General features: G+C 51.0%; 1 protein-coding gene across 2 annotated transcripts in view; it reads right to left on the reverse strand.

Moving 5' to 3' along the window:
• Positions 1 to 20,066, reverse strand: part of LOC144722768 (uncharacterized) — a 28,347-nt gene extending 8,281 nt beyond the window's left edge. The window contains exons 1-4 of one of the 2 annotated variants that reach the window (XM_078601176.1): positions 19,625 to 20,066; positions 9,886 to 10,025; positions 8,213 to 8,441; positions 332 to 460 (exon numbers count right to left, since the gene is read on the reverse strand). In XM_078601176.1, coding sequence (XP_078457302.1) covers positions 332 to 460; positions 8,213 to 8,441; positions 9,886 to 9,903 — 376 coding nt within the window. In that variant the 5' untranslated portion in view covers positions 9,904 to 10,025; positions 19,625 to 20,066. Of the gene's footprint in view, positions 1 to 331; positions 8,170 to 8,212; positions 8,442 to 9,885; positions 10,026 to 19,624 lie in introns of those variants that run through there. The other variant, XM_078601175.1, reaches the window with a different exon arrangement.
• Positions 20,067 to 21,430: the final 1,364 nt, after the last annotated feature.

The following is a 21,430-nucleotide window of genomic DNA, read 5'->3' on the forward strand; positions in this document are numbered from 1 at the left end:
ATGCAGCACGCGGCTGCCGGGCAGTTCAAGCGCGGCTCTTGATGGAGACGCAGCCAAATGTTTAACTTTTCGACCTTAGCTCTCCTCGCAACAGGGACACCGTGGAGCAGCCCGGGGCACTTGCCCGTGATGGCAGAGCGAGATACGAGGACTCCCGCGGCGCTCCCGCAGATATACCCGTTCAAGACTCCACAGACGATGAGCGCGTGAGCGAACCGGCTGGGAGTCCACCCCGTGTGTTCCCTGAGACCCTCGGCCATACGAAGGCTTTGGTATGCAGCTCATAGGGGTCAGGAAATTCGGCCAGCCCCTTGGCAATAGCAAGGATTACCTCGCCTCTTCGTGGCCGGGCTGGGCTTGGACGAGGGAGAGGCGTGAGAGCCGAGGGGGGCGTCCACCCAGAGTGCAGTGCCGTCGTGCTCGGGGCCGGTGGCGCAGGGCGACACGAACGCACAGCGCACTGTGGGAAACACACACACACAGGGGACACACACACAGAGGGGACACACACACACACACGCAAAGGGGACACACGCACACACATAGAGGGGACACACACACAGAGGGGACACACGCACACACACACACACAGAGGGGACACACACACAGAGGGGACACACGCACACACACACAGACACACACACACACAGAAGGGACACACACACACACACAGCGGGGACACACACACACAGCGGGGACACACGCACACACACAGCGGGGACACACACACACACAGCGGGGACACACACACGCGCACGCACACACACACACACACAGCGGGGACACACACACACACAGAGGGGACACACACACACACACACGCACGCACACACACACACACAGCGGGGACACACACACACACAGCGGGGACACACACACACGCACGCACACACACACACACACAGCGGGGACACACACACACACACAGCGGGGACACACACACACACAGCGGGGACACACACACACACAGCGGGGACACACACACACACAGCGGGGACACACACACACACAGCGGGGACACACACACACACAGAGGACACACACACACACAGACACACACACACACACAGAGGGGACACACACACACACACAGACACACACACACAGAGGGGACACACACACACACACAGACACACACACACACACAGCGGGGACACACACACACAGCGGGGACACACACACACACACACAGAGGGGACACACGCACACACACACAGCGGGGACACACACACACAGAGGGGACACACGCACACACACAGAGGGGACACACACACACACACAGAGGGGACACACACACACACACAGAGGGGACACACGCACACACACAGAGGGGACACACGCACACACACAGAGGGGACACACACACACACAGAGGGGACACACACACACACAGAGGGGACACACACACACACAGAGGGGACACACGCACACACACAGCGGGGACACACACACACATACAGAGGGGACACACACACACACAGCGGGGACACACACACACACAGAGGGGACACACACACACACACACAGAGGGGACACACGCACACACACAGCGGGGACACACACACACACAGAGGGGACACACACACACAGCGGGGACACACACACACAGAGGGGACACACACACACACACAGCGGGGACACACACGCACACACAGCGGACACACACACACACACAGAGGGGACACTCACACACACACAGCGGGGACACACACGCACACACAGCGGGGACACACACGCACACACAGCGGGGACACACACACACACAGCGGGGACACACACACACAGAGGGGACACACACACACACACACAGAGGGGACACACGCACAAACACAGCGGGGACACACACGCACACACAGCGGGGACACACACACACAGAGGGGACACACACACACACACACAGCGGGGACACACACGCACACACAGAGGGGACACACACACACAGAGGGGACACACACACACACACACAGCGGGGACACACACACACACACAGAGGGGACACACGCACACACACAGAGGGGACACACACACACACACAGCGGGGACACACACACACACACAGAGGGGACACACGCACACACACAGAGGGGACACACACACACACACAGAGGGGACACACACACACAGAGGGGACACACACACACACAGAGGGGACACACACACAGAGGGGACACACACACACAGCGGGGACACACACACACAGAGGGGACACACACACACACACACAGCGGGGACACACACGCACACACAGAGGGGACACACACACACACAGAGGGACACACACATGCACCAGTGACCACGGCAGCACTGAAGAGGCTCTTTGAGATCATTTTCCCCGCACCTCCGATTCGCACGGTTGGCTACGTACGGTGCGAAAGAAGTTCAACGTACGTACATTTCCAGAGGACAGTCTAGAAAGCAAGAGAGGCGAGCTGAGGAACTGAGCTGGAGTCCAGAATACACCGATGTTAAATCTCATCTTGCGACAAGAGCTGCCAGCGTAGGCAGGTTTTATCCAGCTTAAATCATTCGTTTACATCTTATATATAAATACTTGTAATAGAACCACACCTGCACGGCTGGTATCGAGACACCAGAAGGGCAGCATGACATTAACAATGAAACCAAACGCACGGGCGGCATTATAATCTACAAAACATCGCAATGGGTATCAACAACGGACAGTACATGACCTAAAGATAGATCACTGAAGGCATCGGGGTAGCACAGAGTACCTGAGGTACCATGGATTCTACTTCACCTGAAGAGAGTCACGTGACTCCAATGGTCTTTGTTTTTCTATAAAATGGTTAATGTTCAACCAAAAAACAATCCTAAACAAATCTATTACCTGGCCATATCAATATATATGTTTGATATCTCAGATTTTCCTTTTTTAATTTACTGTATATATGTGTAATTTATATATATATATTACTTTATATCGGCGTGTTTTTACTGCTGCAATTCATCATTCGGAGTCACATCACAAAAGCCACTGAACTAGATTTTAATCAATGCCTACGACAAACTCAAAGTTTCAATTGACACGCCTTCCATAGCCCTTTTCCCTTCGATTCAGCAAAAAAATGTTCACCAAACCATTTGTATTCATGTGCGCACGCAAACCTACGCAGGCCCGTAAGCAGCTGACTCGGCAAACGACTTAGATTGTCTGTTTATTGCCAGGCCAGTAACTCCCTAGCTCGGAGGCAGAGACACACCTAGCAATGCATTGCAACACCAGTGTACATCCTGCGGGTATGGAAAGGGCACAGTCTTAGAGTGTTCAGTCAGTGCAACTGCACTGTGGTTCATGGGCCAGAGGAGGCCCAGGGCCCATGTAGTACAGACATGCGTGTCACTCTCCTCTATGTAGGCCTATGGGTCTCTACGTAAGGTGTGGAAACCTACGGGCCTCTATCGTTGATGTGGATTTGTGTGCCTATTTGTTTAACCAGGTGAGAACTGAAATACCAATGTGTTTTATTTGTGACCTTGGACATCAGTTCGCCAGTAGGGGGGCGATGATGGCTGTGCGCGATACCAATTTAGTAATTTGCGAGTTTTCATAATTTTCGCAAATTTGAACGATGACATTGGCACACGATGGCCCACACTTGCGAACGACGTCACAGGTTTCTTTAACGTCCACTTTGAAGCAGACGGCGTGTAGCAGTGTGGTGATTACACCCGCAGTACGAATCAGGGTGGCCACGGAACCTCTGCAACAAGCGACAAACGAGCTACCACTGTGCCGTTTCACTGCCCGATGACGTTTATCAAGTGTTCAGGAGGCAACTACACCAGGGCAACACTGGATGGAGGGCCCTAGGTGTCCAGCTGTGTATGCAAAGAGGTGGAAAGGGGAGAAGGGGACTCCATTTCAATTCTTGCTCTAGTGCGCCCATGCCAGCGGCTCCATGCCACTGAGAGGGCACCCTCGTGTTGCCACGCAACGTCTCGGGGGGCCGCTCCATCTTCTCTGAAGTCCCGTGTTCGTGCCAGGTGACCCTTGCTGACCTGGCCTGATAGCAGCAATTCGTCAAAGCCTCGACGACTTCCCGGAGGCGGTGTCAATCGTAACCCGCATCACCGCCGCGAGGAGGATTAACATCTGCGGAGGCTTCACTTCCGCGGTGCCAATGCGGGATGTCAGTGCGGGGCGGCTTTGGTAAGCGAGTGTCACTTTGCAGAGAGTTCAACGAGTGGAGGGACTCGCCTCTACCATGAGAATGTGGAGTGTCTACCACAAGCTTATGGCCACAAACGCAAATCAGCAGTGCTTAAAACTTCATTTGACTCTTGTCGATTCGTGGTTCGCACATTTTACCCAACGCTTTGGAAGCACGGCTATTGCGAAATTCCTAACAGATTCTGGGCTAAGAAATGCTGCCTAGGAGATCGCAGTTCAGCAAATGTAGTTGTGCACCCATCTGTGTTGTTGTTGGAGTGTAGTTCTTGCTGTATGCTGGGTGCGTTTATTTCCAGTACTGTAATTCAGTTCCCCTACCCGAGCAAAAAACACTCCATAAAATAGAATTTGGCCAAACACCCCAATATTCGACAGCTCAAAAAGCCTCTCCTAGATATATAATAATAATTATTAGTATTATTGATTTCAAAAAAATACACAAATAGGAAAACATTCTTCGGGGCACTCAAGCAAATCAGAATCTTTATTTAGACTGCAGGAAAGATCAACATCGGCCGGAGTTGAATCGGTGCTTTCCGTAACAGCAGGGACCACTGCATCAGCGTCGGCACATGCGAACGCCATTCACCCTGTGCACATTACCTGCCGAGACCGCTCGGTGTATCGCAAGAGAGGTGTGGGGGGGGGAGCTTTGCTTTTCACGGTGAAATCCCCAGATACTCTCACACTATCTCGACCGTGCTCGAACCCAAAAACAAAACCATACCGTGCAAAAAACCATACCGTGGAATGTGTTTTCATGTTGACGTGAACAAACTCGCTCTGAAGCTAACCTTCCTTGCACGTTAGGGTTTTTGGACTACGTTTGTTTGGGTAATGGCGAGCTTTTGTGATCGGATTTCCAAAGGAATGGATTTGGTTACCATCAATCTAGATTTCCGTCACTTGTTTTGGTGGTCTTGTTTTTGAGTTAAAGTGCCAGACAAACCAGCTGTTCAAAGGGAGAGTAAAATAGATACACCGTGGCCGTGTGCATGTACAGCTCTTTTGTCGATCCACTGTTAGATGAGTGCTACCCCACACTGTGCACGTAGTGGGTAATTATTCACCCATACTTCACAGCAGTGTTCAGTGCGAATTGGTGAAGGCACCAAGCAGAGACATGAGAGTATGGTACAACAGCGTTTTTTTTGTTTCTGCACTGCCCTCCACCAGCCACGACGCAGTAGAAGAGTCAGACCAGCCCTGACCATCACTGTTCATGGCCAGGTAAGAAGCCCATTGAGCCACTGCGGTAGCATCAGCATCGGCGTATTTTTGGTTGAACTTTCCCTGTCAGCCATGACGCAAAAGCCAGGGAGGGGGGCAACTAGGCGTCCCGACAAAAGACAAAGATCCCCCGTATAGCCTTAACAGACTGTAGGGGCAAGTGCTGTTAGCGAGCACTTATGAAGGCCGGAACGGTACACGAGGGGGTGGGTGGCCAGCACCACGCCCGACCGCCTTTGTCTCCCCAGTGGCGATGTTTACACACCGCACCAGGTACTCATTTCAGGCTGAGTCGACCTAGGGGAGGCCCAGGACCGGTTCAGATAATCGTCACTGGTGTTGGTCGTGAGCGGGAATCGAACCCGGGTGGTCAGGTTCATAGCGCAGCGCGCTAACCGCTACACTACCGCTCCCCACTGGGCACATGCACACACACACGTGAACGCACACGCGAACGCACACGCATGTCGTCTGCACACCTGCGACCTACATTCAGTGCCCCCACCCCCAAACCCCCAACTACCACCTCCCTCCCAGATGCAATCACTTTCTATCGCCAGCTGCCAAAGCTCACAAAGTTCACTCTCCGTCCTCCAACACCCACATCTCCTCCAACACCCACATCTTCTCAAAAGCAAACACGGAGGAGGATGCTCCCAGGCGATTGCTCACGCACTGATTATCTTGCAGTCACACCAGTGGCGGCTCCTGCAAAATCTCTCAGGGGGGGCAAATGTCTGGATGATTGATAAGGATAAGGTCCACCCATGCAATGGATAAATTAACAGCTTAAGCATGTAAAGGCAACTTCACTTCTTTAATATTAATGAAAAATAAAGTGACTCTTACAATACATCTTGTTTGTTTCTATACTCACGATTAATACAATCCACTCAGTTTCTTTTATTAAAGATTCCACTAGGTGGCGACAAATAATATTGTTGGATGAAACGTGCTTACGTATGATGACGTAAGCACGTTAGTGCGAGCCCTCCCGGAAGCCATAGAGAATGCATTGCAGCACCCGCCGTTCGAAAAAAAACATCTTTGAATGTAAGTCTATGGGACCACTCTGGGCGATTCTCAGCCGGAGTGAAATCGCCCAAAAAGAGGCGGTACGCCACAGAACGTGACATGACGCTGATTGGACTATATCCAGAGGCACAGTAACGGCTCGCGAAACTCTGTGGTTGAATGACATTGGTGGTGCGTCGCCCAATCGCCCTAATGAAGAAACCGCCCCTGAGTCACACGGTCGCTATTTTACCAGCAGAGTGATTTGTTATCTCTCGTTTGGTTGTACAACATTGAGTGTCTGAGATTCCGGCTCGGCTAAGACTAAAGGCCTGGAGTGGAGCATCTACGGAAGAGATTTCCAAAACCTTCTGGACGCGTGGACCATTGGACCATTATCATGCACCAAAAATATATTTAAAACTTTTTCATTTAAAAGCGCTGTCCATTGTTTAATTGCAAAAAAAAGCCAATAAAATAATTACGTGCCCTTTTTTATCGGCTTAAATCTAAACAATTGTAAAATGGGTCATTAAAAAAATATATATAAATGGTGTTTTGTTAAGAAAATCGTAGCATCTGCAAGAATTCTGCGGTCCACTTCCCACGTCCTTGCAAGGCCGCCACGTGGGGGAGGGGGGGGGACATCGCTGATTGGAGGGTTGAGAGTTTGACAGTGAACGGGAGTGCCTGAGAATCACTGCTGGGGAATAAAAGGGCATTTCTCAAACTGAAGTGTGATGCATGGCAATAGCATGTTCAAATCTAGAATCAATAGGATGTTGTTGATTCTCAGAGGTGGGGGAGTGTTTTGAGGCCTAGTCGCACTAATGGTGGTTGTCAGGTGGTATTGTGAGCGAGGTTACTGTGCTTTGAGTTATGGTAACATCGTAGGCGAGGTGAAGTGATATTATGAGTTTATTACGAGAAAGGAATTGTTGTGAACCAGGGATCAGAAAGTACTCTCAGGTCAGAATGTATTTTGAGTCGGGTAAACAGGTTAGAGCATGAGATAGTCCTGCGAGAGAGCATTGTTATTCAGGTAGTATTGTAAGTCAGGTGGCACTGCGATATCTGGTATCACTGTGAGATCAGATAAGTAGTATCATGAGTCAAACAATGGGAAGCAATGATGCATTAACGGAGATATCACACAGGTGGCAAAGCATTTCATGAATCTCTTTGGTCAGTTGCTTTTGTGGAGTAATCTCCATCGAGTGGGGAATGGAGCAGTTTGACTCACCCGAGGCCTGTGGCATGGAACCATCATGGAACCATCTCCCCTCCCAACCAGCAGCCAGTGATTCAAGAATTATATTGAGGTCGGTTATGGAATCAATTGTTTGTCGTCTTGTGTGTTCCTACTTAATTGTATTGTCTATTTGTTTTCTTGTTTGTACAATTTTGTCAGCTCCATGGGCCTAAACATGTATATTACAACCATCAGCCATGGTTCATCCACTGCTAGATGAAAGCCTCTCCATGCCGTCGCCATCTCTCACGGAGTACTGCGACACCACAATCCATCTCACTCCAGCATATCACTGCCATATATCTTCTTGGGTCTTTATGTAAATAGTAAATAATCGATTCTTACACACACAAACTGTGAAGCATGTATCTTGTGCGTACAAATCGATTTCAATCAATAAACCGATCCATCAATTTAAACTGAATCTTACTCTCAAGAAACGCGCATCCTTTTTATTTATTTAATCAATGACCCAATTCATCGTTAAGAAACTCTGCGCCCGTGAAAAAGAACCGCGGCCTCACCCTCGGGCTGCGCCCTCCAAGGAGCCCCTCTCTCCATCGCCGCATCGGAGCCGCCGTGGGGGATCACGATGACCCTCCCGTGCGCCGCCTCCCCCTCCTGGACCCCCGTGTAGATGATGGGCCGCGAGTCGGGCACGGAGAGGGGCCGGGCGAACACGAGCACGCCGGGCCCGGCCCGCACGGCCCCCCGGTCCAACAGTGCCGGGTACGACATCTGCAGGCCGACAGCCTTCCAAGAGAGAGATAAAATACAACCTCGTGTCGCTCGCTCGCTCTTCATTGCGTGGAACTCCCTTCCCCTCCCCGGCCATCCGTGCAGTCGACTCGCTGCCCTTGTTCTAGTCCAGGCTCAATAGCTTGCCCCTCTCCTCTGCCTCTACCCGACGAGAAAGTGTCTTCATTATCACCTCTTTGCCCAGTGGATTCTTACTGCTCGCCATTTCCCTTCGGGAAAGGTCTGGGAAGGTCACTCTTGTGCTGTTGCCACAGCCTGAACCTTCCCTCTACCACAGCCATCTGTGCTGTTGAACCCCTGCCGCTGTTAAAGGCCAGGCTCAAGGCCATGACTGACAGCCTCTTTCCCTCTGTGAAGTAAAAACATTATGCCCCGCTCTCTCTGGATAATTTCGTCAAGCACATTTGAGAAATATCTTTACAACTGCAGTGTCAGTTTTGTGGAAATCTATTAAAATGTAAAACTACGGTGGTAGTGTCTGTAGTAAAATCACGATCACTGACATGACTTCTATTTATATATTGCCTTTGATTGCTACAAAGGCACCATTGAATCATTTAAACTGGCAAGACTTGCGACAAAAACGAACAATCCTTTGACATCTTATAATTAAGGTCCACCATTAAAATAGACTATCATAATGGTCTGTGGTACATATTATATATATATCATGGGATCTTTTTTTCCAGTATCAAAGTGTGAAAAATAAGAATAGGTTTTACCCTTTCTGCCAATAAAAAGGTGTTAAGATTTTGACTTAAAACTTTCGTGACTGCAGGAATTAATATTCTTGGTTCTTTCGGTCGTCATCATCCTGATGACGATCGCTTGTGTTGTGATCGAAACGTCGTAGTTTTTATTATCCTATTTACTTTTATTTTTTGTATCTACGTGACTTTACCGAAAGAACCAAGAATATGGGTGTTAAGATGTTCAAATGCCAAATAGATACCTTTCACAATGACTTAAGTCTGCATTAACCACACGTGCTACTTGGGGTGAACATTCAAACAAACTGTTCTCGCCTTTTGGTGTTGTCTGGTCTGACACTGGTGAGGATTAAGCCCTAAAGAAGGCAGCTGTCTCCGTTGTAGGCCAATCAGTTCAAAGACAAATGCATCAAATATGATTATTATCAGAGCATGTTTGTTTCCATGTTCACCACGAGTAGTGTGTGGTGAATGCAGACTTGATTCCTTGCAAAAGGTTTATTATTTGGTGTTTAAATATCTGTTTTATTTTCAGAAAATATAAAACCTATTCTTATATATATATTATGTCTGTGTGGCCACGTGGCAATAATGGAGGACAACGCTAACGCCCACCAGGCCCTGCTGCTATAGGGGAGCCCGGGGCTTATGTTCAGGTTATTAATTTTATTCATTGTATATATATCGAGTGATTCGGAGAGGCAAACGCAAGCTTTTAGGGACTTTACCAGATTTTCAAACGCCATCCTCTTGAGAGCGGAATGTCATGCCAAGCGGGGATGCCTCACTCGGGGCCTGGAGGCTGCATTGGGCGAGGAGTGGCAGGCTGCGGTTGCCTGATGACTACGCCGTGCTCGCGCCGCAAGGCCTGCAAACAAACACAGACGAACGCAAACGGTCAGAGACAAGGATTTGCATGGATTTATCGACTGATGTGGCAAGTGCTGTCAGCGAGCGCCTATTAAGGACGGTGCCATGCCCGATTGCCCGGTATTCTCTGCTGTCTCTTCTTTGCCCAGTGCTGATGTTTACACATTGCACTGGCTATTCATTCAAAGCTGAATCGCCTCCAGCATCAAGACACTGCATCGTACAGAACCCAGCTGTGTGAAGACAGACTTGTGTCAAGAACAAATGACCTCGAGGAAAATGCTGACCCATCAGAATCCATGTCAATCGAAATCTTAATCAGCTACGAAAACTGATTGGATGTTAAAAAGGCGCTTATATTACAAATCTCCTAACACATTTTCAAATGTCCCACAAATTACTCAATTGGGATTATACATAGCAATCATCTATTGCTATGTATAATTCCAATCATCTATTGCTATGTATAACTAATACTGATTTATGGGCCAGGTGTTGAGTCACCTTGTGCCCATGGAACAGCTGCCACCGGAGGTGCCCTTTTCAAATGTGTTGAGACGAAATTAAAAACAAATAATTCTTATCAACAACGTTAGCCGCGTAACAAAATGTTCCATATATATTCCACACAGCTGTAGGGATTACACGGCCTTCCGAATGAATTCCGTGTAAGTCAAAGGAATTTTTTCAACTAAGTATTACGTGTGGAATGGTGGTGCAAGTAGTAAGTCATGCCAAGAATCCAGTGACCTGAAATCCACTCCTAGCCACGGCTGACTTAGCGAGCCGTTTGTGGATCCTTCTATCCACCTTCACCTGGCCTCACCTGACCAACGCGATGAAGCAAAAACAACCCCCATGATTAAGGGGCCGTCCATAAATGACGTGACGCGATTTTGGACGATTTTTGACCCCCCCCTCGTCACACGGCGTAACGAAAAGTCAGACTTCCCCTCAAATATGACGTCACAAAGCTCTGCCCCCCCCCCCCCACACAAATAATAAAACATGCTTCAAATTGCTTTAAACTATTGTGATTGTAGTGCGTATTTAATGTGGCGCTGCACTCTGATGTTGTAGGAGAAAACATTTATTTAAAAGTCTATTTAATTAAGTGTTGTTTATATTTATTTAAAGTTGTGCATTTTGATGTGACGTCACATTTCTCAACCCCCCCCCCCCCTCGTCACACATCGTCACAAATGTCTGACCCCCCCCCCCTAGGTGCGTGACGTCATTTATGGACGGCCCCTAATACGAGACGAGTCGTGCAGAGGCCTTCACTGAGCAGTGCCTTGACGAAGGGATGTACGTTATAAATTACAATGATTGTAAGACTTACTATAGGAGTTTCATTGACAATGTTACGTAACTTTAAAAAATCGACGTTTGGTTGTATTGTTGTTCTGATGCTGATTATTATGACAGGGTCACGCTTTCAGCTAACCGTGATAATACTGGTAGGAACCTCCTGGTTACACCAGCCCGCAGGGGATTATTGTGTCCGTCCGTCCGTCGTGAATCCAAAAATGGGAGGGGTGGGGATGGGTGGGGAGGGTGGGGAGGGGCTGGGTGGGGAGGGTGGGGAGGAGCTGGGTGGAGAGGGTGGGGAGGGTGGGGCTGGGTGGGGGGTGGGAGGGGTGGGGCTGGGTGGGGAGGGGCTGGTCACCCCGTGGTGCCCTTATAAAACTCAACGTTTAACTTACTCACGCCGGCTTGTGCCCGCCCTCACAGTCGGCCATATTTGCGGAATACACCACGCCGCCGTTGACCCTGGCCATTGACCGAGCAACCCAACGTTCCTACCAGCTCCCTCCGCAGGAATGTGTTATAATCGGAGGTTACTGATGGCTCTGCACCGGGCTTCGTGCAGAATACACACAATGGTGACGTCAACTTGACATGCAGAGCATGCTGGGAATCCCAATCGTATGTTGTGCCGACTGAACACACATTTATCGCGGATATTATTGTCATGTTGCCTGGCCTGCCATACACCTTTTGGAGCCGATGGATATTCTCGTTGGTAGCGAAGGTGGCCACAACTTCACGCGCACGGCGCACTTGGCAACAGCGGCAGCACCTGCGATCGATCACGGCAGCCAGCGGCGATGAGTTCCGGCACCTGAGTGCCCAGGGCTTTTGGGTCGTCCATAAGTCGGCGAGGTGAGCAAGAGGGGTTCAGCTGGATGGGAAAGTGAGTTCCGCCCTGAACCAAACTCTCCCGTCGTGACGGGTCCCCACCCCGGGGACCCGCTCCTCCGCTCGCCTCGTGAGAAAAAAATGACGATTTTCTGGATTTCAGCAGCGGCGGCTGCGGTGCGCGTTGGTTCTACTCGGCTCGCTCACATTCTCAGAGAGGCTCGTTTCAAACTGTTTCTTTCTTTTTCCAACGAACAACAACGGAGGCAGCGTTGGCGATTGGTCCCATTGTTCGGTGATTGAGACGGCGCGAGTTTTTCTTTGTTGGCATAAGGGGCCGTCCATAAATGACGTCACGCGATTTTGGACGATTTTTGACCCCCCCCCCTCGTCACACGGCGTCACAAAAAGTCAGACCCCCCGATCAAATATTACGTCACAAAGCTCTGCCCCCCCCAAATAAAACATGCTTCAAATCGCTTTAAACTATTGTCATTGTAGTGCGTATTTAATGTGGCGCTGCACTCTGATGTTGTAGGAAAAAACATTTATCAAAAAGTCGATTTAATTAAGTAGAACGTGTTGTCTATATTTATTTAAAGTTGCGCATTTTGATGTGACATCACATTTCTCAAACCTCCCCCCTCGTCACACATCGCCACAAATGTCTGACCCCCCCCCCCCCCCTAGGTGCGTGACGTCATTTATGGACGGACCCTAAGTCAGAGACGGAAAACGGGCGTCTGTTAATGACAGATAGATATTGCGCTTGTTAGCACCACCAGAGGTGATGAGATTTAGCTGTGTAAATGTGTTTTGTAAAAAACACAACACGAGAGCCCCACATGAGTCAACAGTATTCTTGACGTGGCTCACGGTAGGGCTACAACGATCATTGTGCATTGATGTGGTTCAAGAGCCAGATCATTGCATCAGGCGTAGCGGAGTGGGTGCGTCGCTGTGAGGATGCCTCCTCGTCGTCCGTGAATCGGACACGGAGTCGTTTATTTGTCTCCACGGTCTGCTCTGCGTGGCCACAGTCGCACATCGGAGATTCGTTTTATCTATTCTACATTTGAACATCAAATATCCTGCTGCCATGGTCAAGAGCGATACGCGTAAGTTACTCATTTGCGAAGGTCATCACAATTCACAGTTGTTTGTCGTGTTAAGTAGTCGGTACGACGCAAGTTTTACGTTTCGTCAGTGTGGCGAGTTGTTCTTGCTGTGCGCTACGAACTTGGCAACATACGTTCGATTCCCAGCCGCGGCTGACATCAGCGGCGAGTCAATTTCTCAACTGGTCCTGGGCACCACCTTCAGCCACACAAACTTGACCTGCGTGGTGAAGTATGGTCAAATAGTCTCCATGACCAATATGGCGTGCGGGGAGGCCTTCGTCCAGAATTGAGTTCACAATGCGATGTAAATTACAAGTTTTGTTAAAATTTTAACTCTTGCCACATCAAATGGAACTGGTCGTACACCGGTAGTGGTTCGTTGAGACTAAATTATTTTTCTTCGTAGTCGTCCATCGCATCCCATTACGACCTTCATCCTCTGCCTCTATTTGTGGGATTTTGTGTGACTCTGAAAGTCCAATCCTCGACCCACAGCGGCTGCTGCAGACAGGGCAAGGGAAGTCGCTGAGTGTATGCGTTGGTGTGGTTCTGGCTTCACGTCTCTTAAGACGCTTCCTTTATCGTAGCTCACTTGGGTCTTCTTCGAGCTTCCACACTCCTTGCTGGCAGCGTCTTCCAGCTGGGTCGGGTTCAGGCCGCACCGAAACCGTCTTACGTGGGAGACCTGGTCTGGAAAGTGACCCGTCTGAGCACATTTCGACTGCGGCAATCGATCTTCTGAACCTGTTCTGGAAAGTGACCCGTCTGAGCACATTTCGACTGCGGCAATCGATCTTCTGAACCTGTTCTGGGTCTCGCCTAGGTCGACTCCGTTTTAATAAAAGTACCGTATTAATAAATGCCGTGCAAGCATTTCTCGGGCGTGACGATTTCCACACCTGCCCACGTGCCCCTATGGATCTTTGCACGTGCGAGTGCATATGCGTTGTGTCCGCACGTGGACATTAGGTAACAGAGTGCGTGGACTTGCGTTCATATGTATGAGGAGTGCATGCAGGTGAGCGCGTGTTTATGCGTGTGTACATATTCATGAGCATGTGCGTTCACACGTGTCTGTGTGTGCGTGTGTGGGGAGAGGTGGTGTAGCGGTTAGCGCGCTGCGTTATGAACCCGGCGACCCGGGTTCGATTCCCGCTCACGGCCAACACCCAATGACGATTATCTGAACCGGTTCTGGGCCTCCCCTAGGTCGACTCAGCCTCAAATGAGTACCTGGTGTGGTTGTGTAAGCATCGCCACTGCGGAGACAAAGGCGGTCGGGCGTGGTTCTGACCACCCCCTCGTGTACCGTTTCGGCCTTCATAGGTGCTCGCTAACAGCACTTGCCCCTACAGTCTGTTAAGGATATACGGGGTATTTTTATCTTTGTGTGTGTGTGTGTACACACACGTGTGTACACACACACACACACACGTGTATGCGTGTCCGTGCAGTACACGTGTGTGCGGGCGCGTGTGGACACGAGGGTGAGTGTGGGTGCACGTCTGGTTCACGGGGAGGAGCGTCAGGAATCCGTGGGAAGTCAGAGAAACCGCACGCCCCACCGCCCCTCTCTGCACCTCCAAAACCTCTCCCTGCCCGCGGCGCTCCCAGATCCCACGCGATAAAACTCCTAAACATCAACCCACACGCCTCGCGCTGCCAGCACCACTGCGTTAGGGCCGAGTGTGCAATCTACGCAACTCGCCTCGCCTCGTGCGTCCATTCATTCGAGTCCAGGAATGTTGAGAAACTCCGGCACGTGTGGCTGCGTTGTGCCTCATGTCAGGAGCATAACAACCCTTGCCGGCAGGTTTCATCATAAACACGGTACAGTGCAAGTCACCGTCACACCACTTATTTTGGAAAGTCTCGAGACTACTTTTTTCAGGAGTATTCCGCATTGCGATATCTGGTCAATTATATACAACTTTTTGTTATATATATTATACACTTTCCAATTACAGATTTAATAGCGCAACAGAGACCCAGAGCTCCACACGGCCGAGTTCAATATATTACTTTGCTGTACATCCACCCTCTAGCCAGTTCGCAGCAGCCCATCCCTCTGTCATACGTTTCACAAATCTCTGATCTGAGATCCCGTTCTGCGTCTAAGAAGATTATAAAATTATCGGTGGGGAGGGGGGTGTTGCATAAACGATAGTTCGTAAAACGCGGAGGTGGTGGCGTTTTTGGAGGGCAAGGAGTTGACGCGTCACAGAGAGATTTGTGAAATTCACAAACAACGTTGGGCCGCTGCGAGGCGATCAGGAGATGGCAGTCCAGCATGGAGGATCGTGAACCCGTCTGTGCGGATCGTTTGAGTTGCGTGGTGGGCACTCCAGTTTCCTCCCACGCGGAGCAAACCACTCGTCATAATTTAAACGAGGAATTGGCCAGACATCACAATGTAGCCGGAGCCTCCTGGCACGGAGTCTTGTGCCTCGGTCATGATTTCCTGTACAAGTGGCATCATCTCAGTGTTACTAGACATGGGCACAGTGGTCAACGCGCTGGGCAATGCACCCGAGCCACTTCAGTTCGATTCCTAGCCCGGGCTCGGATCAGCGGCGAGTGATATCAGCACCGATCCTGCCTCTGTTCACAAACCCGCAATAAACCGGCGTGCTCAACCGCTGCATTGTCAAACAACACCCACGACCTGCGCCTCGTTAGGAGGAGGCCCTCATCCAGCAGTGGATTGACAGGAATGGCCTGCACGTGTGCACTTTGCGCGTGTTACAAGCGCAATCGACAGCTGCTGCAACGTGCACCAGCGCGGGGCTGCGTTCTCGCTTCAGGCGTCATTATGCAGCCTCCTGTTGCTGCGTAGCAGCTCATAAATCAATCTATTGCATAACGTCAAACTAACAATCACGAACACCGCCCTCTTGCCTCCATCATCCTGCATCAGCAGCAGCTACAATATGATCCACGGTCCGACCGCCGCGCAACCCACGATCGCTGCTCAACCAGTGCTTCATTCCAGCCGGCTCAGTCGTTTCGGCACCCAGCCACATCCATCTCGTCCTGATTTTGTCCTCAAGATACTTGCGGTGTTCATCATAGGGCCACATGGATGTAGGGGACAACAACGGAGGATTGGTATGGTCGTGCAAGTGCATGGCCGTGCACCCCGTCCACACTGACCCTTTTGAGTTGTTCACCCTTTGTAAAAGTGGGGTTTATTTTAATCTCTGATTTCAATCCAATTGCAAACCACTCACGAGTGAAATTCGCCAAGCACCCCGTTGTGGCCAGACCCTCCTCCCGGAGACTCCGGGAGGCATCCCTAGAGGGACGATTTCTTAAACGCCTTGGCAGCCAAGATGGAAAGCGTTCTATCCATGTTTTTCAAAGGGGTGCCCAAACGTTGGAGACACACACAAGATTAAAAACAAATATGCAAACGCATCCCCCCCCCTCCCTTGCAGATGTAAATACTTGCGAAGACAAACATATGTCAGAAAGCGTTATGTAATAACCCATGCCTCCGATAGAGGGTTCACACAGTCGTCTCTTCTTTCAAGAGGATCGATAACGTGGGCACTCCCCCCTTTGTGGTGGAAACCCAACAGTGACTCATCTGTAGAGTGACTCGCCATAGGAACGTGGAATTTCCACTAGTAGTTCTGCGCTCTAAGCAGGAGGCGAGCTAAGCGCCACTAAGCCACTTTCAAATATTTGAAAGAGGGCATCAGAGGGCAGAACATTCCATTGATGTACTGTATTTCTATGCTCCTAGGACTGCGCATACAGTACAAAGACAAAGACCCCTCGTATAGCCTTGAATAGAATGTTGGGGCAAGTGCTGTTCGCGAGCACCTATGAAGGCCGGAACAGCGCACGAGGGGGTGTGTGGCCTGCACCACGCCCGGGAGCCGTTGTCTCCCCAGTGTTCATGAACGCACATGGCACCAGGTACTAATTTAAGACTGAGTCGACCTAAGGGAGGCCCAGGGACCGATTCAAATATTCGCCACTTTTTTGGGGTCTTAAGCGGGAATCGAACTCGGGTCTCCGGATACGTCGTGCGGGGCGCTATCCACTGCACTACACTACAGCTCCCCACACAAACACAAAAATGGGCATTCGCCACTCAGTGGCGGTGACGTCACCACAGCGCTTGTGCCAGGCTTGGTGCACTTTGAGGACACGTAGTTTCGAAGGTCACGGGACAAACCCAGGTGTCATGGGTTGACCGACTGAGATGACTGACAGATGCACCACCTATGCTCCCTACTTTGCCAGCTCGCTGCGTTTTATCGCCCGGCGCTCCGCTCGTTGTTGTGAGCATCGCTCCTTTGCCCTCCGTTCTTGCTGGAGGGTGACTGCCTCCAACTGCCCAGTGGCAGCGTCCTTCACGAGCCTCCTCCACAGAGGCCGATCTTGACACCGCTGGTAGCGGTCTTCGGCAAGTCCACTCAGCTCCACATCTTCCTGGACCGCATCAGCCCCATCTCTCCTCTAGGCCGTGCCAGGCCCGTTCATCCCCCTCTATCCGGCCAAACAGAAGCAGCTGGGGCATGCGGTGGCCAGGCACGCACACACGCGGGTGCAGCACGTGTCACGCGCCCTTCACAGCAAGGGCACGAACCTCATTAGCTCAGCGCTGCCACGCACCTGGTCGACCAGGGCAACCCGCAACACCTGTGCTGGTATACGTGCAGCGCGTCTGATCCATACGAGTGTTTTTGTTTAATGCATCCACTGCTGAATGGAGGGGCCTCCCCTCACGACGTGTCTGTCTGGCGGTCATTGGGATTCGTACGACCATACTTCACCACGCTGGTCAGTGCGAGTTGGTGAAAAAGCGGGCCCGAAGGCTGGGAGTCACACAGTCAGAACGCACGTGCTGTGTCTGGCAAGTGGTACTCTGGAGATTTAAAAAAAAATCAGAAGTTTTAAAATAAAACTTTACCACCGTCGTCATCGACACTGCTTTGTGACGGTAAATAGCCGGGCAAGTAGGTCGCAGTCAATCGAAAGTTGGTAGTGAAGAAGGCACAAGGGAGAAAGCATGGAGGGGAAGGGCAACACAGTGTGAGATGTTCCCCGTGCCCGGAGCAGCCAGCAGAACCAGCACGGGTTCGAGTGACGGTACCGCGAGCAGTGCCCCTCTTTCAAAACACCACGAGAACGTTTTGTCAAACCTTGTTCCCCGTGGTGGCACGCACTGCTTTTAACGGCCTGCCGTGGGGGAAGTGTTGTGAGTGAACACCCCTCTCCCCCAGTGATGATTGTTAGCACTCCGCACCAGGTACGCATTTGAGGCTGAGTCGACCGAGGGGAGGCCCAGGACCGGTTCAGATATTCGCAACTGTTATTGGGTCGTGGGCGGGAATTTAACTCGGGTGGCCAGATTCGTGCATTCCTGCACGAATCACTCCCCCACTGCTCCCCCAACATACACACAGACAGACATACATACACACACGAATACTACATACAAAGGATCCCCCGTATAGCCTTAACAGACTGTAGGGGCAAGTGCTGTTCGCGAGCACCTATAAAGGCCGGCACGGCACACGAGGGAGTGGGTGGCCAACACTACACACACACGCAGACACGCACACAACACAGACACAACACACACATACAGCACACACCACACACACAACACAGACACCTACTATACACGCACACAACACAGACACACCACACACACCTACTACACAGCACATACACACCACACACACCTACTACACAACACAGACACACAACACACACACCTACTACACAACACAGACACAACACACACATACAGCACACACCACACACACAACACAGACACCTACTATACACGCACACAACACAGACACACCACACACACCTACTACACAGCACAGACACACCACACACACACCTACTACACAACACAGACACCTACTACACAACACAGACACACAACACAGACACCTACTACACAGACACCTACTACACAACACAAATATACAACACAGACACCTACTACACAATACAGGCACACAACACAGACACACACCTACTACACAACACAGACACACAACACAGACACACAGACACCTACTACACAACACAGACACACAACACAGACACACACCTACTACACAACACAGACACACAGACACCTACTACACAACACAGACACACAAGGGTCGTCTGGCCACTGGCCCCACCCGCGTCACCCCGCGCCCTGTGAACCACAGATTAGGGGCTGGCAGCGAATAGTCGACTTTGGACCGCGCTCACAGCGTGTCGAGAGAAAGAGGATTATGATGATGATGTTGGTGGTGATGAGAAGGGGGGAGGAGGGGGTGGGAAAGTGGGTGGGGGAGGGGGTGCCTCTCACCTGGCGACGAAGTGGGGACGCGGGAACACTGAGCCTGGTCCACGCGTCACGGCCAGGTGAGTTGCCCGCCCAGGTGAGTTGCTCGCTTGCAGCCACCGACAATACCTTTACCAGCTCTGGTTACGCAGAAGCCTAAGCAGACGCTGAACCTCCAAAGGATGCTCTCCGCGCACAGAATATACAAACTCCACCACTACCACCACCAGCTATACACGCACTTGCTCCCCTTGCCGCTGATGGACCCAGCAGCAGCTTATCGGCGGTGACGGCAGAGCCGGAGCTCGCCCATCTCCACCTGTGTCGCGTCGCGAACCCTCCGCGTGCAGGTGCGCGGTCTCTGTGGCGCTGGCACGCGTGGGGTGCGGAAGCGCGCACCTGCCGCTGGAGCTGCGTCACGGACGCGCCTCCTGTCGCGTCCCTCCCCTGCCGACAACCCTCGCGGTGCCCTCTCCCGGCTGATGATTCCGATTGCGCAACGATTGCGCAAAGAAAACAGAGAGTAAACAAAACCCACCTCCCCCCCACCACACACACCCACACACCGCCAACCCCCCCACACCCAGCATTTGACACGGTAATATCTTTGAAGGGCAAACACTCCTGGCATTTGACTTAAAGCGTGGGGTGTTCATAGCCAATGCGATGATCCATATTTGTTTTTGGGTGAGGCCACGTGGTAGTTTCATGCCAAAATGAACCCTCCACCGCACAAGTCACGTTCACAACAGTGGTATTATCTATCCGTGCCTATGCATTGGTCAAATTCTGACAAAAAGCTTCTCACCGTAGCCTTAGACTTTCATGGCTGACCTTCACATACTCGCGCCACTGCAAGGATTCAGCTGGCGTTATTGACACTGCCTTATGGAAAAATGCGTCCCGTAGTTGGCTGACGTTTTAGGCAATGACTCTCCTTCAGTGTGTTGGCAAGGAGGGGTCGGCAGACAACCAGCGTGTGTGAGGAGCCACATTGCGGTGTGCAGCACCCTGGCCGGAGTAGGCCGAGTTCGAGATGGATGTGGTGGAGGGAGATTGGGCAACGGACGTCACCCTGGAAGAGGCGCAGGATAGCAGCACACACAGACAGAAAACTAGAGCAGTCGACCCCATGCAATAGTGGAACCGTTGGCTTAGAAGACCGCTACATTTTCCAGGTGCATCAAGTCCGACAGGTCTGGGATCGCTTTAATGTTTCTCCAATTCCTGCTGACTTGTGCATTGCATGGCCCACTTTAATCGAACGGGGGAGATAAGCATCAACTGTACTGGAATTCAGCATCAGACACCTGCGTTGAGCAGCGACGAACGTGCTTTAACCATGCTCGTTATAGCTCACGGATTTACAGGTGGCATCTGGCACTTGAGCTGAAAACGCCCTCTCGTGGAGGTCGCACAAGGAGTCGCCACTTTTTAAAATGAGCCACATTCGTAGTTTTATTTTTTTAAGCAAGATTAAGAATAATGTGCTTAAATGGGCAATGTGGTTGAGCGAGAGCAGTGGTTCGGTTCATGTGCCGTGCATGAACCAGGACAATCCAAGTTGGATTCATGGCCACAGCTATTATCAGTGGCAAGCGATATCTGAAGTGGTCCTGGGCTCCCCCTTTAATCACTGTCGAGCGTGGTGGCTCAAACAACCACCATGACAGGCATATTGTGCACATGACTTTATTGAGCGATGGAACATTGGTCTCAAATGACTTCATTGGTAAATACCATGGCAACATCGCAACCTATTGACAGACAATAGAAATTTGAAGGCAGGTGCTGCGTACAACTTGTGCAGTATAGGGACAACTGCAGGGA

This window comes from Lampetra planeri, chromosome 15, assembly GCF_965212315.1.
Source record: "Lampetra planeri chromosome 15, kcLamPlan1.2.h2, whole genome shotgun sequence".
NCBI lineage: Eukaryota > Metazoa > Chordata > Hyperoartia > Petromyzontiformes > Petromyzontidae > Lampetra > Lampetra planeri.